General features: G+C 49.0%; 1 protein-coding gene across 9 annotated transcripts in view; it reads right to left on the bottom strand.

Moving 5' to 3' along the window:
- Positions 1-352: 352 nt before the first annotated feature.
- Positions 353-13,797, bottom strand: part of LOC130330932 (phospholipase ABHD3-like) — a 92,293-nt gene continuing 78,848 nt past the window's right edge. For 6 of the 9 annotated variants that reach the window (XM_056553629.1, XM_056553626.1, XM_056553628.1 and 3 more), the window contains 7 exons: positions 7,404-7,586; positions 7,058-7,103; positions 6,676-6,788; positions 4,528-4,701; positions 4,387-4,435; positions 2,311-2,476; positions 354-1,146 (listed from right to left, as the gene is read on the bottom strand). In XM_056553629.1, the coding sequence (XP_056409604.1) occupies positions 938-1,146; positions 2,311-2,476; positions 4,387-4,435; positions 4,528-4,701; positions 6,676-6,788; positions 7,058-7,103; positions 7,404-7,586 (940 nt within the window). In that variant the 3' untranslated portion in view covers positions 354-937. Of the gene's footprint in view, positions 1,147-2,310; positions 2,477-4,386; positions 4,436-4,527; positions 4,702-6,675; positions 6,789-7,057; positions 7,104-7,403; positions 7,587-13,797 lie in introns of all 9 variants that reach the window. The other 3 variants (XM_056553631.1, XM_056553632.1, XM_056553633.1) reach the window with 2 other exon arrangements.

Below are 13,797 nucleotides of genomic sequence, written 5' to 3'. Positions count from 1 at the left end.
TACTCCAATAAGAAATAGGGGTCGGACATAGGTTGGGGTCACAATAATGGTCTACTTCAATAAGAAATAGGGGTCGGCCATAGGGAGGGGTCACCAATAATGGTCTACTCCAATAAGAAATAAGGGTCGGACATAGGGAGGGGGTCACCAATAATGGTCTACTCCAATAAGAAATAGGGGTCGGACGTAGGGAGGGGTCACCAATGATGGTTTACTCCAATAATAAATAGGGAACAGACATAGATAGGGGCCACCAAGGATGGTCAATAAAAAATAGGGGTCTGACATAGGGAGGGGTCACCAATGATGGTCAATAAGAAATAGGGGTTGGCATAGGGAGGGGTCACCAATGATGGTTTACTCCAGTAAGAAATAGGCGTCCGACATAGGGAGGGGTCACCAATGATAGTTAACTCCAATAAGAAATAGGCATCGGACATAGGGAGGGGTCACCAATGATGGTTTACTCCAATAAGAAATAGGCGTCGGACATTCCCTTTAATACAATATTTTCCTGCTTGACCTGATATCTCAAGGATCGGTTTATTTCACCTCCATTGTGGTGGCGGTGTATAGAGTCAGGACCATGGATGATCATGAAGGTTGTAGCACCGGAGGGTCACGCTGATCGCACTCTGCTGTACCGTGAGATTGAGGTAGTGCTGGAGACCTGATGTGGGTTCAGTAGATGAGGGTCCTGATTCGTACTGAGATATAAGGTAATCGTCTTCCTTCCGGTCTGTGGATCTGGTTCTAGTAAATACAGACTGGACACAGTGTCGATGTCATTCGTGGCCACTTCTGTCAGCCGAGCACCTCATAGATTTAATAATAGCAGCCTGGTTGTCCTAATGTCCTAGAGCTGTATGATTGACCATACAGGAGGCACTGAAGTGAGTATGGCCCCAGGACCCTCAGTCGGCCTTATCGACTGCAATCAGTTTAATAGGTTATTGAGTCCGTTCTTGGTAATGTTCCGGAGCTCATCACATTGTTGGAACGCGGCGCCCAAAAACTGTGAAAATACGCGATTCATGTATCGGTTATCACTCGGAAAGAGACCTTCTAGAAAGCCGATGTGTCCACCATGAGCAGGAACCAGAAGAGCCACCGAAGGATGGGAGGAGGCGTCATCCAGGGGGAGCGCTGTCACAACAGAGAAATGGGCGCAATGTATTAATATAGGAGCCCCCCTACCAATCTATACGAGCCCCCGTACAATCTTTAGGAGCCCCACCGACTTACAATCTATAGGAGCCCCACCGACTTACAATCTATGGGGAGCCCCACCGACTTACAATCTATGGGGAGCCCCACCGACTTACAATCTATAGGAACTCCCACCATACAATCTTTGGGAGCCTCCTGTACAATCTATATGAGCCCCCCCCCCTACAATCTATATGGGCCCCCATACAATCTGTAGGAGCCCCCTGTACAATCTATAGGAGCCGCCCCCCTGTACAATCTATAGGAGCCCCCCTACAATCTATACGAGCCCTCCCCCGTACAATCTATACGAGCCCCCTGTGCAATCTATAGGAGCCCCCCGTGCAATCTATAGGAGCCCCCCTGTACAATCTATAGGAGCCCCACCCCTCATACAATCAAGGTCAACGTGGTCACTGATGACATGGAGGACTCGTGATGACATTTAATCAGGGACATAGATATCACTCATGACATGAAGGAGTCTCCTATGAAAGGTGGGAAATCTTTTATCTTCTTTTCTGGGTGACAGGAAGGAAACATCTGGTAATGTCCTCACAGCTTCAGACCCAGCACCGGACCTGATCCTACGTCACGTGAGATCAGATATTTATGGCCGACTTTAAAGGGATTATCCGGTGTTTATATCCTATACTTAACTGGGCCTGGTCTCCTGCCGCTCCTGTTCGGCTCTGCTCAGTCCCTCAATCTTCTGTTATCTTCCTACTTTCGAGATGAGCGCTTGGTGCAGGACCTGCTGAGATAGGACACTACTGCAGCCAGCAGGTCCTGCTCCAAGTGCTGAAGATGACAGAAGTCTCGGGGACCTGACTAGCAGGAAATTACTTTTTGTCCACTGCTAGATAGCCCCTTTAATTAACCCATCTATGATGTGGATCAGTGCCGGAGACCAGTGGGTGCTGACATTTAGTGGGATTTCCAGTGTCATGTTCCAAATTCCATCTGTTTGGATACCTGACCTGAAACCATGTGTGAGGTCGGAGACGTTAGAGTGTCAGCTCCCGGGGGGATAATTCTATGTGTAGGACGACATGAGCTCCAATCATTATTAGGGACATGTTAGTCCCCCTGAGGACTCACCTTCTCCTGGAGAGAACGGGTCATCTGCAGCATTGAGGCACAGGACGGGGGTAGTGATCGTCCGCAGTTTGTCGTGAGGGCTGGCGGCGCGGTAATAGTCATCACATGAGCCGTAACCAAACACGATGGACGTGTAACGTTCATCAAACTCCCGGATGGAGCGAGACTGAAAGAAACAAAACTGTGTAATGGATCCTCAGGTCCCTCTGCTGGGGCCCCCCGTCATCTCCCGCAGCAGCTGGCGTTTTAAACAAATGCCGGGTTCCTGCGGCAGTGGTTGAAACGTTGTGGCCACGCCCCCTTGTGACATCATGTTCCCTCCATGTCTATGCCGACACGCCCCCTCGTGACATCACGTCCCCTCCCTCCATGTCTATGCCGACACGCCTCCTCGTGACAGCACATCCCCTCCATGTCTATGCCGACACGCCCCCTCGTGACATCACATCCCCTCCATGTCCATGCCGACACGCCCCCTCGTGACATCCCCTCCATTCATGTCTATGCCGACACGCCCCCTCGTGACATCACGTCCCCTCCATTCATGTCTATGCTGACACGCCCCCTCGTGACATCCCATCCCCTCCATTCATGTCTATGCCGACACGCCTCCTCGTGACATCACGTCCCCTCCATTAATGTCCATGCCGGCACGCCCCCTCGTGACATCACGTTCCCTCCATTCATGTCTATGCCGACACGCCCCCTCGTGACATCACGTCCCCTCCATTCATGTCTATGCCGATACGCCCCCTCGTGACATCACGTCCCCTCCATTCATGTCTATGCCGACACGCCCCCTCGTGACATAACGTCCCCTCCATTCATGTCTATGCCGAAATGCCTCCTCGTGACATCACAGAGCCCTCCATTCGTGTCTATGCCGACAAGCCCCCTCCATTCATGTCTATGCCGACACGCCCCCTTGTGACACCGCGTTTTCTCCATGTCTATGCCGACACGCCTCCTCATGACATCAGACCCCTCCATTCATGTCTATGCTGACACGCCCCCTTGTGACATCACATCTCCTCCATCCATGTCTATGCCAAAATGCCTCCTCGTGACATCACAGACCCCTCCATTCGTGTCTATGCCGACACGCCCCCTCCATTCATGTCTATGCCGACACGCCCCCTTGTGACACCGCGTTTCCTCCATGTCTATGCCGACACGCCTCCTCATGACATCACAGACCCCTCCATTCATGTCTATGCTGACATGCCCCCTTGTGACATCACATCCCCTCCATCCATGTCTATGCCAACACGCCCCCTCGTGACATCACGTCCCCTCCATGTTTATGCCGACATGCTCCCTTGTGACATCACGTCCCCTCAATGTCTATACCAACACGCTCCCTCGTGACATCATGTCCCTTCCATTTATGTCAATGGGAGGAGGCGTGTCGGCAGATACGCCCCCTCCCATGGAGATGAATGGAGGGGGCTTGGCGTGATGTCACGAATGGGCATGGCTGTGATGTCACGATCTCGACCTCTGGCACCAAGCGCTCTGAACAAAACTTTCAGAACGCTGGAGCTCCGGAGTACCCCTTTTAGTTAAATTTTGTGTGGAATCCGCATGAATTCTGCACAACATTTGTACTATATCCACATTTAGCAGAGAAAAAAAATTCCGCAAAAACTTAAGGCATGACTTAAAGACATTTTTGTGGAATGCGGAATTTTAACTGTGGAATATTGGCAGCGAAAATTCTGCAATGTGAATGGGACTGCCATGGGATCCCCACTGAAGTTAATAAGGCTATAAACACATGAAGCATATTCTGGCGTGTGAACATAGCCTTACATTGCCTTCCTGCAGAGATTATGATCACCCAAGCGGCGGGAAGGCAATGTAAGGGTAAAATCTGGAGCAACCGGAGAATGAAGAAGTGAAGTGGCCCCGGACTAGAGGCTGGTCACATCGAAGTGAGGTTAGGCATCACCACAACCGGCCCAGCTCCAGGCCGGGAGATAAGTCCAAGTTCGGTATACAAGACCTCTCCATACAGTTTATTCCTTCATGTGTAAATCTTGGGTTGGTTCCTCCAGATATGGTGAAGCTTCTCACCTGTAAGATGGCGTCCACATCTAGATCTCTACCAATAACGTCCCGGAATCTAAAAGAACAATACTCAGATGTGAGGAGAGCACCGGACGAATACAAACATGGAGGACGCGGTGGAGAGTCGGTGGCTCAGGCCTTCCTTACTTGTTCACCGTGGTTCGCAGTGTGGTGGCCAGCGAGTGATTGAATAACAGATAGTTTAGTGGCTGCTCCAGAGAGGCTGTGGACACAAAGACGTTCCATGGGGCAGAGAAGACAAGCGCGGCACAAAGCCGAGATCTGTGACCAGTGGTGGCCATATAATTCAACAGCATCATCCTAAAAAGTAGGTACAAGGAGGAGTGGGGTCAGTGTTGGTGATGATGGTTAGGAGCGGGGTCAGTGTTGGTGATGATGGTTAGGAGCGGGGTCAGTGTTGGTGTTTATGGTTAGGTGCGGGGTCAGTGTTGGTGATGATGGTTAGGAGCGGGGTCAGTGTTGGTGATGATGGTTAGGAGCGGGGTCAGTGTTGGTGATGATGGTTAAGAGCGGGGTCAGTGTTGGTGATGATGGTTAGGAGCGGGGTCAGTGTTGGTGTTCATGGTTAGGAGCGGGGTCAGTGTTGGTGATGTTGGATAGGAGCGGGGTCAGTGTTGGTGATGTTGGTTAGGAGCGGGGTCAGTGTTGGTGTTCATGGTTAGGAGCGGGGTCATTGTTGGTGATGTTGGATAGGAGCAGGGTCAGTGTTGGTGATGTTGGTTAGGAGCGGGGTCAGTGTTGGTGATGATGGTTAGGAGCGGGGTCAGTGTTGGTGATGTTGGTTAGGAGCGGGGTCAGTGTTGGTGATGTTGGTTAGGAGCGGGGTCAGTGTTGGTGTTCATGGTTAGGAGCGGGGTCATTGTTGGTGATGATGGTTAGGAGCGGGGTCAGTGTTGGTGATGTTGGTTAGGAGTGGGGTCAGTGTTGGTGATGATGGTTAGGAGCGGGCTCAGTGTTGGTGATGATGGTTAGGAGCGGGGTCAGTGTTGGTGATGTTTGTTAGGAGCGGGGTCAGTGTTGGTGATGATGGTTAGCAGCGGGGTCAGTGTTGGTGATGTTGGTTAGGAGCGGGGTCAGTGTTTGTGATGATGGTTAGGAGCGGGGTCAGTGTTGGTGTTCATGGTTAGGAGCGGGGTCAGTGTTGGTGTTCATGGTTAGGAGCGGGGTCAGTGTTGGTGTTCATGGTTAGGAGCGGGGTCAGTGTTGGTGTTCATGGTTAGGAGCGGGGTCAGTGTTGGTGATGATGGTTAGGAGCGGGGTCAGTGTTGGTGTTGATGGTTAGGAGCGGGGTCAGTGTTGGGGATGATGGTTAGGAGCGGGATCAGTGTTGGTGATGATGGTCAGGAGCGGGGTCAGTGTTGGTGATGATGGTTAGGAGCGGGGTCAGTGTTGGGGATGATGGTTAGGAGCGGGGTCAGTGTTGGGGATGATGGTTAGGAGCGGGGTCAGTGTTGGTGATGATGGTTAGGAGCGGGGTCAGTGTTGGGGATGATGGTTAGGAGCGGGGTCAGTGTTGGGGATGATGGTTAGCAGCGGGGTCAGTGTTGGGGATGATGGTTAGGAGCGGGGTCAGTGTTTGTGATGATGGTTAGGAGCGGGGTCAGTGTTTGTGATGATGGTTAGGAGCGGGGTCAGTGTTGATGATGGTTAGGAGCGGGGTCAGTGTTGGTGATGATGGTTAGGAGCGGGGTCAGTGTTGGTGATGATGGTTAGGAGCGGGGTCAGTGTTGGTGATGATGGTTAGGAGCGGGGTCAGTGTTTGTGATGATGGTTAGGAGCGGGGTCAGTGTTTGTGATGATGGTTAGGAGCGGGGTCAGTGTTGGTGATGATGGTTAGGAGCGGGGTCAGTGTTGGTGATGATGGTTAGGAGCGGGGTCAGTGTTGGTGATGATGGTTAGGAGCGGGGTCAGTGTTTGTGATGATGGTTAGGAGCGGGGTCAGTGTTGATGATGGTTAGGAGCGGGGTCAGTGTTGGTGTTGATGGTTAGGAGCGGGGTCAGTGTTGGTGATGATGGTCAGGAGCGGGGTCAGTGTTGGGGATGATGGTCAGGAGCGGGGTCAGTGTTGGTGTTGATGGTTAGGAGCGGGGTCAGTGTTGGGGATGATGGTTAGGAGCGGGGTCAGTGTTGGTGATGATGGTCAGGAGCGGGGTCAGTGTTGGGGATGATGGTCAGGAGCGGTAGTACCTGGGTTCTTTACCTTATCAATGCTTTAATACCCATAGTTGTTTTTATGTTAACATTACCAGTAAACATCATGTGACAAACACTTACCCCCCAAGTGATACCCCCACAGCCACCAGAGGGGCAGCTGGGAGGCAGCTGTGGACATGGTCGATGCCTCTGGCCAGGTCGTCTGTGTTGGCTGCACAGAATGTGCGCGGAGTCTGTGGAGAGATGAAGGACGTGACCCCTGACCCTATGATAACCCTGAACCCCCGGCCACAGATGACCCTGAACCCCCGGCCACAGATGACCCTGAACCCCCGGCCACAGGTGACCCTTAACCCCCGGCCACAGGTGACCCTGAACCCCCGGCCACAGGTGACCCTGAACCCCCGGCCACAGGTGACCCTGAACCCCCGGCCACAGGTGACCCTGAACCCCCGGCCACAGGTGACCCTGAACCTCCAGCCACAGAGGACTAGTCTCTTACCAATAACTTCTCTCCACCAAACCCACGGTTATTGAACACAACGCACCTGCCGAGAGTAGAGATGTCATGTTATCAGTTAATGGACAGAATGCACTAAATATGTGACCCTCCGCCCCACCAGGAGCGATAACATATACAGAACTAGGGGGATGTTCACATGGGGCAGATTTGTTTCAGAAATTCCTGTGACTGAGAATCTTCGGTACACACTGTATTTATGGGGTTAACTCTGCAGAAGGTGAAGGGTTTTCTACAACCCCATTCACACTGAATTCTATATCAATCTGCCCCTGGTGACTGTCCCCTCCCATAAGGACCACGTTATCGCCCCCCAGGTCACCATTACCTGTAGCCATCACTCGTGGCCCGTCTCACCAGGTGCAGGATATAGGACTGATGACTGTTTCCTGTCAGACCGGGCAGGAGGATGATGGTGGGACGAGAGGCCGGATCAGGGAAGTGCGGACTCTCATCATTGTCCATCCAGTCCAGAGATATCTGACCACCATCTTCAGTCCTGAGGACCTCACTGCAACCACCACGTGACACCATTAATACTGAGGGCCCAGAGGGTCATGTACATTAATACTGAGGGCCCAGAGGTTCATGTATATTAATACTGAGGGCCCAGAGGGTCATGTATATTAATACTGAGGGCCCAGAGGGTCATGTATATTAATACTGAGGGCCCAGAGGGTCCTGTATATTAATACTGAGGGCCCAGAGGGTCCTGTATATTAATACTGAGGGCCCAGAGGGTCATGTACATTAATACTGAGAGCCCAGAGGGTCATGTATATTAATACTGATGGCCCAGAGGGTCATGTATATTAATACTGAGGGCCCAGAGGGTCATGTATATTAATACTGAGGGCCCAGACGGTCATGTATATTAATACTGAGGGCCCAGAGGGTTATGTATATTAATACTGAGGGCCCAGAGGGTCATGTATATTAATACTGAGGGCCCAGAGGGTCATGTATTTTAATACTGAGAGCCCAGAGGGTCATGTATATTAATACTGATGGCCCAGAGGGTCATGTATATTAATACTGAGGGCCCAGAGGGTCATGTATATTAATACTGAGGGCCCAGACGGTCATGTATATTAATACTGAGGGCCCAGAGGGTCATGTATATTAATACTGAGGGCCCAGAGGGTCATGTATATTAATACTGATGGCCCAGAGGGTCATGTACATTAATATTGAGGGCCCAGAGGTTCATGTATATTACTACTGAGGGCCCAGAGGTTCATGTATATTACTACTGAGGGCCCAGAGGGTCATGTATATTAATACTGAGGGCCCAGAGGGTCATGTACATTAATACTGAGGGCCCAGAGGGTCATGTACATTAATACTGAGGGCCCAGAGGGTCAGGTACATTACTACTGAGGGCCCAGAGGGTCATGTATATTACTACTGAGGGCCCAGAGGGTCATGTATTTTAATACTGAGAGCCCAGAGGGTCATGTATATTAATACTGATGGCCCAGAGGGTCATGTATATTAATAGTGAGGGCCCAGAGGGTCATGTATATTAATACTGAGGGCCCAGACGGTCATGTATATTAATACTGAGGGCCCAGAGGGTCATGTATATTAATACTGAGGGCCCAGAGGGTCATGTATATTAATACTGAGGGCCCAGAGGGTCATGTATATTAATACTGAGGGCCCAGAGGGTCATGTATATTAATACTGATGGCCCAGAGGGTCATGTATATTAATACTGAGAGCCCAGAGGGTCATGTATATTAATACTGATGGCCCAGAGGGTCATGTATATTAATACTGAGGGCCCAGAGGGTCATGTATATTAATACTGATGGCCCAGAGGGTCATGTACATTAATATTGAGGGCCCAGAGGGTCGTGTACATTAATACTGAGGGCCCAGAGGGTCAGGTACATTACTACTGAGGGCCCAGAGGTTCATGTATATTACTACTGAGGGCCCAGAGGTTCATGTATATTACTACTGAGGGCCCAGAGGGTCATGTATATTAATACTGAGGGCCCAGAGGGTCATGTACATTAATACTGAGGGCCCAGAGGGTCATGTACATTAATACTGAGGGCCCAGAGGGTCAGGTACATTACTACTGAGGGCCCAGAGGTTCATGTATATTACTACTGAGGGCCCAGAGGGTCATGTATATTAATACTGAGGGCCCAGAGGGTCATGTATATTAATACTGAGGGCCCAGAGGGTCATGTATATTAATACTGAGGGCCCAGAGGGTCATGTACATTAATACTGAGGGCCCAGAGGGTCAGGTACATTACTACTGAGGGCCCAGAGGGTCATGTATATTAATACTGAGGGCCCAGAGGGTCATGTATATTAATACTGAGGGCCCAGAGGGTCATGTATATTAATACTGAGGGCCCAGAGGTTCATGTACAGTAATACTGAGGGCCCAGAGGGTCATGTATATTAATACTGAGAGCCCAGAGGGTCATGTATATTAATACTGAGGGCCCAGAGGTTCATGTATATTAATACTGAGGGCCCAGAGGGTCATGTATATTAATACTGAGGGCCCAGAGGGTCATGTATATTAATACTGAGGGCCCAGAGGGTCATGTATATTAATACTGAGGGCCCAGAGGTTCATGTATATTAATACTGAGGGCCCAGAGGGTCATGTATATTAATACTGAGGGCCCAGAGGGTCATGTATATTAATACTGAGGGCCCAGAGGGTCATGTATATTAATACTGAGAGCCCAGAGGGTCATGTATATTAATACTGAGAGCCCAGAGGGTCATGTATATTAATACTGAGGGCCCAGAGGTTCATGTATATTAATACTGAGGGCCCAGAGGTTCATGTATATTAATACTGAGGGCCCAGAGGGTCATGTATATTAATACTGAGGGCCCAGAGGGTCATGTACATTAATACTGAGGGCCCAGAGGGTCATGTACATTAATACTGAGGGCCCAGAGGGTCATGTATATTAATACTGAGAGCCCAGAGGGTCATGTATATTAATACTGAGGGCCCAGAGGTTCATGTATATTAATACTGAGGGCCCAGAGGGTCATGTATTTTAATACTGAGAGCCCAGAGGGTCATGTATATTAATACTGATGGCCCAGAGGGTCATGTATAATAATACTGAGGGCCCAGAGGGTCATGTATATTAATACTGAGGGCCCAGACGGTCATGTATATTAATACTGAGGGCCCAGAGGGTCATGTATATTAATACTGAGGGCCCAGAGGGTCATGTATATTAATACTGAGGGCCCAGAGGGTCATGTATATTAATACTGAGGGCCCAGAGGGTCATGTATATTAATACTGATGGCCCAGAGGGTCATGTATATTAATACTGAGAGCCCAGAGGGTCATGTATATTAATACTGATGGCCCAGAGGGTCATGTATATTAATACTGAGGGCCCAGAGGGTCATGTACATTAATACTGAGGGCCCAGAGGGTCATGTATATTAATACTGATGGCCCAGAGGGTCATGTACATTAATACTGAGGGCCCAGAGGGTCATGTATATTACTACTGAGGGCCCAGAGGTTCATGTATATTACTACTGAGGGGCCAGAGGGTCATGTATATTAATACTGAGGGCCCAGAGGGTCATGTACATTAATACTGAGGGCCCAGAGGGTCATGTACATTAATACTGAGGGCCCAGAGGGTCAGGTACATTACTACTGAGGGCCCAGAGGTTCATGTATATTACTACTGAGGGCCCAGAGGGTCATGTATATTAATACTGAGGGCCCAGAGGGTCATGCATATTAATACTGAGGGCCCAGAGGGTCATGTATATTAATACTGAGGGCCCAGAGGTTCATGTACAGTAATACTGAGGGCCCAGAGGGTCATGTATATTAATACTGAGAGCCCAGAGGGTCATGTATATTAATACTGAGGGCCCAGAGGTTCATGTATATTAATACTGAGGGCCCAGAGGGTCATGTATATTAATACTGAGGGCCCAGAGGGTCATGTATATTAATACTGAGGGCCCAGAGGGTCATGTATATTAATACTGAGGGCCCAGAGGTTCATGTATATTAATACTGAGGGCCCAGAGGGTCATGTATATTAATACTGAGGGCCCAGAGGGTCATGTATATTAATACTGAGAGCCCAGAGGGTCATGTATATTAATACTGAGGGCCCAGAGGTTCATGTATATTAATACTGAGGGCCCAGAGGTTCATGTATATTAATACTGAGGGCCCAGAGGGTCATGTATATTAATACTGAGGGCCCAGAGGGTCAAGTACATTAATACTGAGGGCCCAGAGGGTCATGTATATTAATACTGAGAGCCCAGAGGGTCATGTATATTAATACTGAGGGCCCAGAGGTTCATGTATATTAATACTGAGGGCCCAGAGGGTCATGTACATTAATACTGAGGGCCCAGAGGGTCATGTATATTAATACTGAGGGCCCAGAGGGTCCTGTATATTAATACTGAGGGCCCAGAGGGTCATGTATATTAATACTGAGGGCCCAGAGGGTCATGTATTTTAATACTGAGGGCCCAGAGGTTCATGTACATTAATACTGAGGGCCCAGAGGTTCATGTATATTAATACTGAGGGCCCAGAGGGTCATGTACATTAATACTGAGAGCCCAGAGGGTCATGTACATTAACACTGAGAGCCCAGAGGGTCATGTATATTAATACTGAGGGCCCAGAGGGTCATGTATATTAATACTGAGAGCCCAGAGGGTCATGTATATTAATACTGAGGGCCCAGACGGTCATGTATATTAATACTGAGGGCCCAGAGGGTCATGTATATTAATACTGAGGGCCCAGAGGGTCATGTATATTAATACTGAGGGCCCAGAGGGTCATGTATATTAATACTGAGGGCCCAGAGGGTCATGCATATTAAAACTGAGAACCCAGAGGGTCATGCATATTAATACTGAGGACCCAGAGGGTCATGTATATTAATACTGAGGGCCCAGAGGTTCATGTATATTAATACTGAGGGCCCAGAGGGTCATGTATATTAATACTGAGGGCCCAGAGGGTCATGTACATTAATACTGAGGGCCCAGAGGGTCATGTACATTAATACTGAGGGCCCAGAGGGTCAGGTACATTACTACTGAGGGCCCAGAGGTTCATGTATATTAATACTGAGGGCCCAGAGGGTCATGTATATTAATACTGAGGGCCCAGAGGGTCATGTACATTAATACTGAGGGCCCAGAGGGTCATGTATATTAATACTGAGAGCCCAGAGGGTCATGTATATTAATACTGAGAGCCCAGAGGGTCATGTATATTAATACTGAGGGCCCAGAGGGTCATGTACATTAATACTGAGGGCCCAGAGGGTCATGTATATTAATACTGAGAGCCCAGAGGGTCATGTATATTAATACTGAGGGCCCAGAGGGTCATGTACATTAATACTGAGGGCCCAGAGGGTCATGTATATTAATACTGAGGGCCCAGAGGGTCATGTACATTAATACTGAGGGCCCAGAGGGTCATGTATATTAATACTGAGAGCCCAGAGGGTCATGTATATTAATACTGAGGGCCCAGAGGGTCATGTACATTAATACTGAGGGCCCAGAGGGTCATGTATATTAATACTGAGGGCCCAGAGGGTCATGTATATTAATACTGAGGGCCCAGAGGGTCATGTATATTAATACTGAGGGCCCAGAGGTTCATGTATATTACTACTGAGGGCCCAGAGGTTCATGTATATTACTACTGAGGGCCCAGAGGTTCATGTATATTACTACTGAGGGCCAAGAGGTTCATGTATATTACTACTGAGGGCCCAGAGGGTCATGTATATTAATACTGAGGGCCCAGAGGTTCATGTATATTAATACTGAGGGCCCAGAGGGTCATGTATATTAATACTGAGAGCCCAGAGGGTCATGTACATTAATACTGAGGGCCCAGAGGGTCATGTATATTAATACTGAGGGCCCAGAGGGTCATGTACATTAATACTGAGGGCCCAGAGGTTCATGTATATTAATACTGAGGGCCCAGAGGTTCATGTATATTAATACTGAGGGCCCAGACGGTCATGTATATTAATACTGAGGGCCCAGAGGGTCATGTATATTAATACTGAGGGCCCAGAGGGTCATGTATATTAATACTGAGGGCCCAGAGGTTCATGTATATTAATACTGAGGGCCCAGAGGTTCATGTATATTAATACTGAGGGCCCAGAGGGTCATGTATATTAATACTGAGGGCCCAGAGGGTCATGTATATTAATACTGAGGGCCCAGAGGTTCATGTATATTAATACTGAGAGCCCAGAGGGTCATGTATATTAACACTGAGGGCCCAGAGGTTCATGTATATTAATACTGAGGGCCCAGAGGGTCATGTATATTAATACTGAGAGCCCAGAGGGTCATGTATATTACCACTGAGGGCCCAGAGGTTCATGTATATTAATACTGAGGGCCCAGAGGGTCATGTATATTAATACTGATGGCCCAGAGGTTCATGTATATTAATACTGAGGGCCCAGAGGTTCATGTATATTAATACTGAGGGCCCAGAGGTTCATGTATATTAATACTGAGAGCCCAGAGGGTCATGTATATTAATACTGAGGGCCCAGAGGTTCATGTATATTAATACTGAGGGCCCAGAGGTTCATGTATATTAATACTGAGGGCCCAGAGGTTCATGTATATTAATACTGAGGGCCCAGAGGGTCATGTACATTAATACTGAGGGGCCAGAG

The sequence above is a fragment of the Hyla sarda genome, unplaced genomic scaffold (assembly GCF_029499605.1).
Source record: "Hyla sarda isolate aHylSar1 unplaced genomic scaffold, aHylSar1.hap1 scaffold_343, whole genome shotgun sequence".
NCBI lineage: Eukaryota > Metazoa > Chordata > Amphibia > Anura > Hylidae > Hyla > Hyla sarda.
Note: the sequence above shows the minus strand (reverse complement) of the source record. Positions and strands in the feature narration are given on the sequence as shown.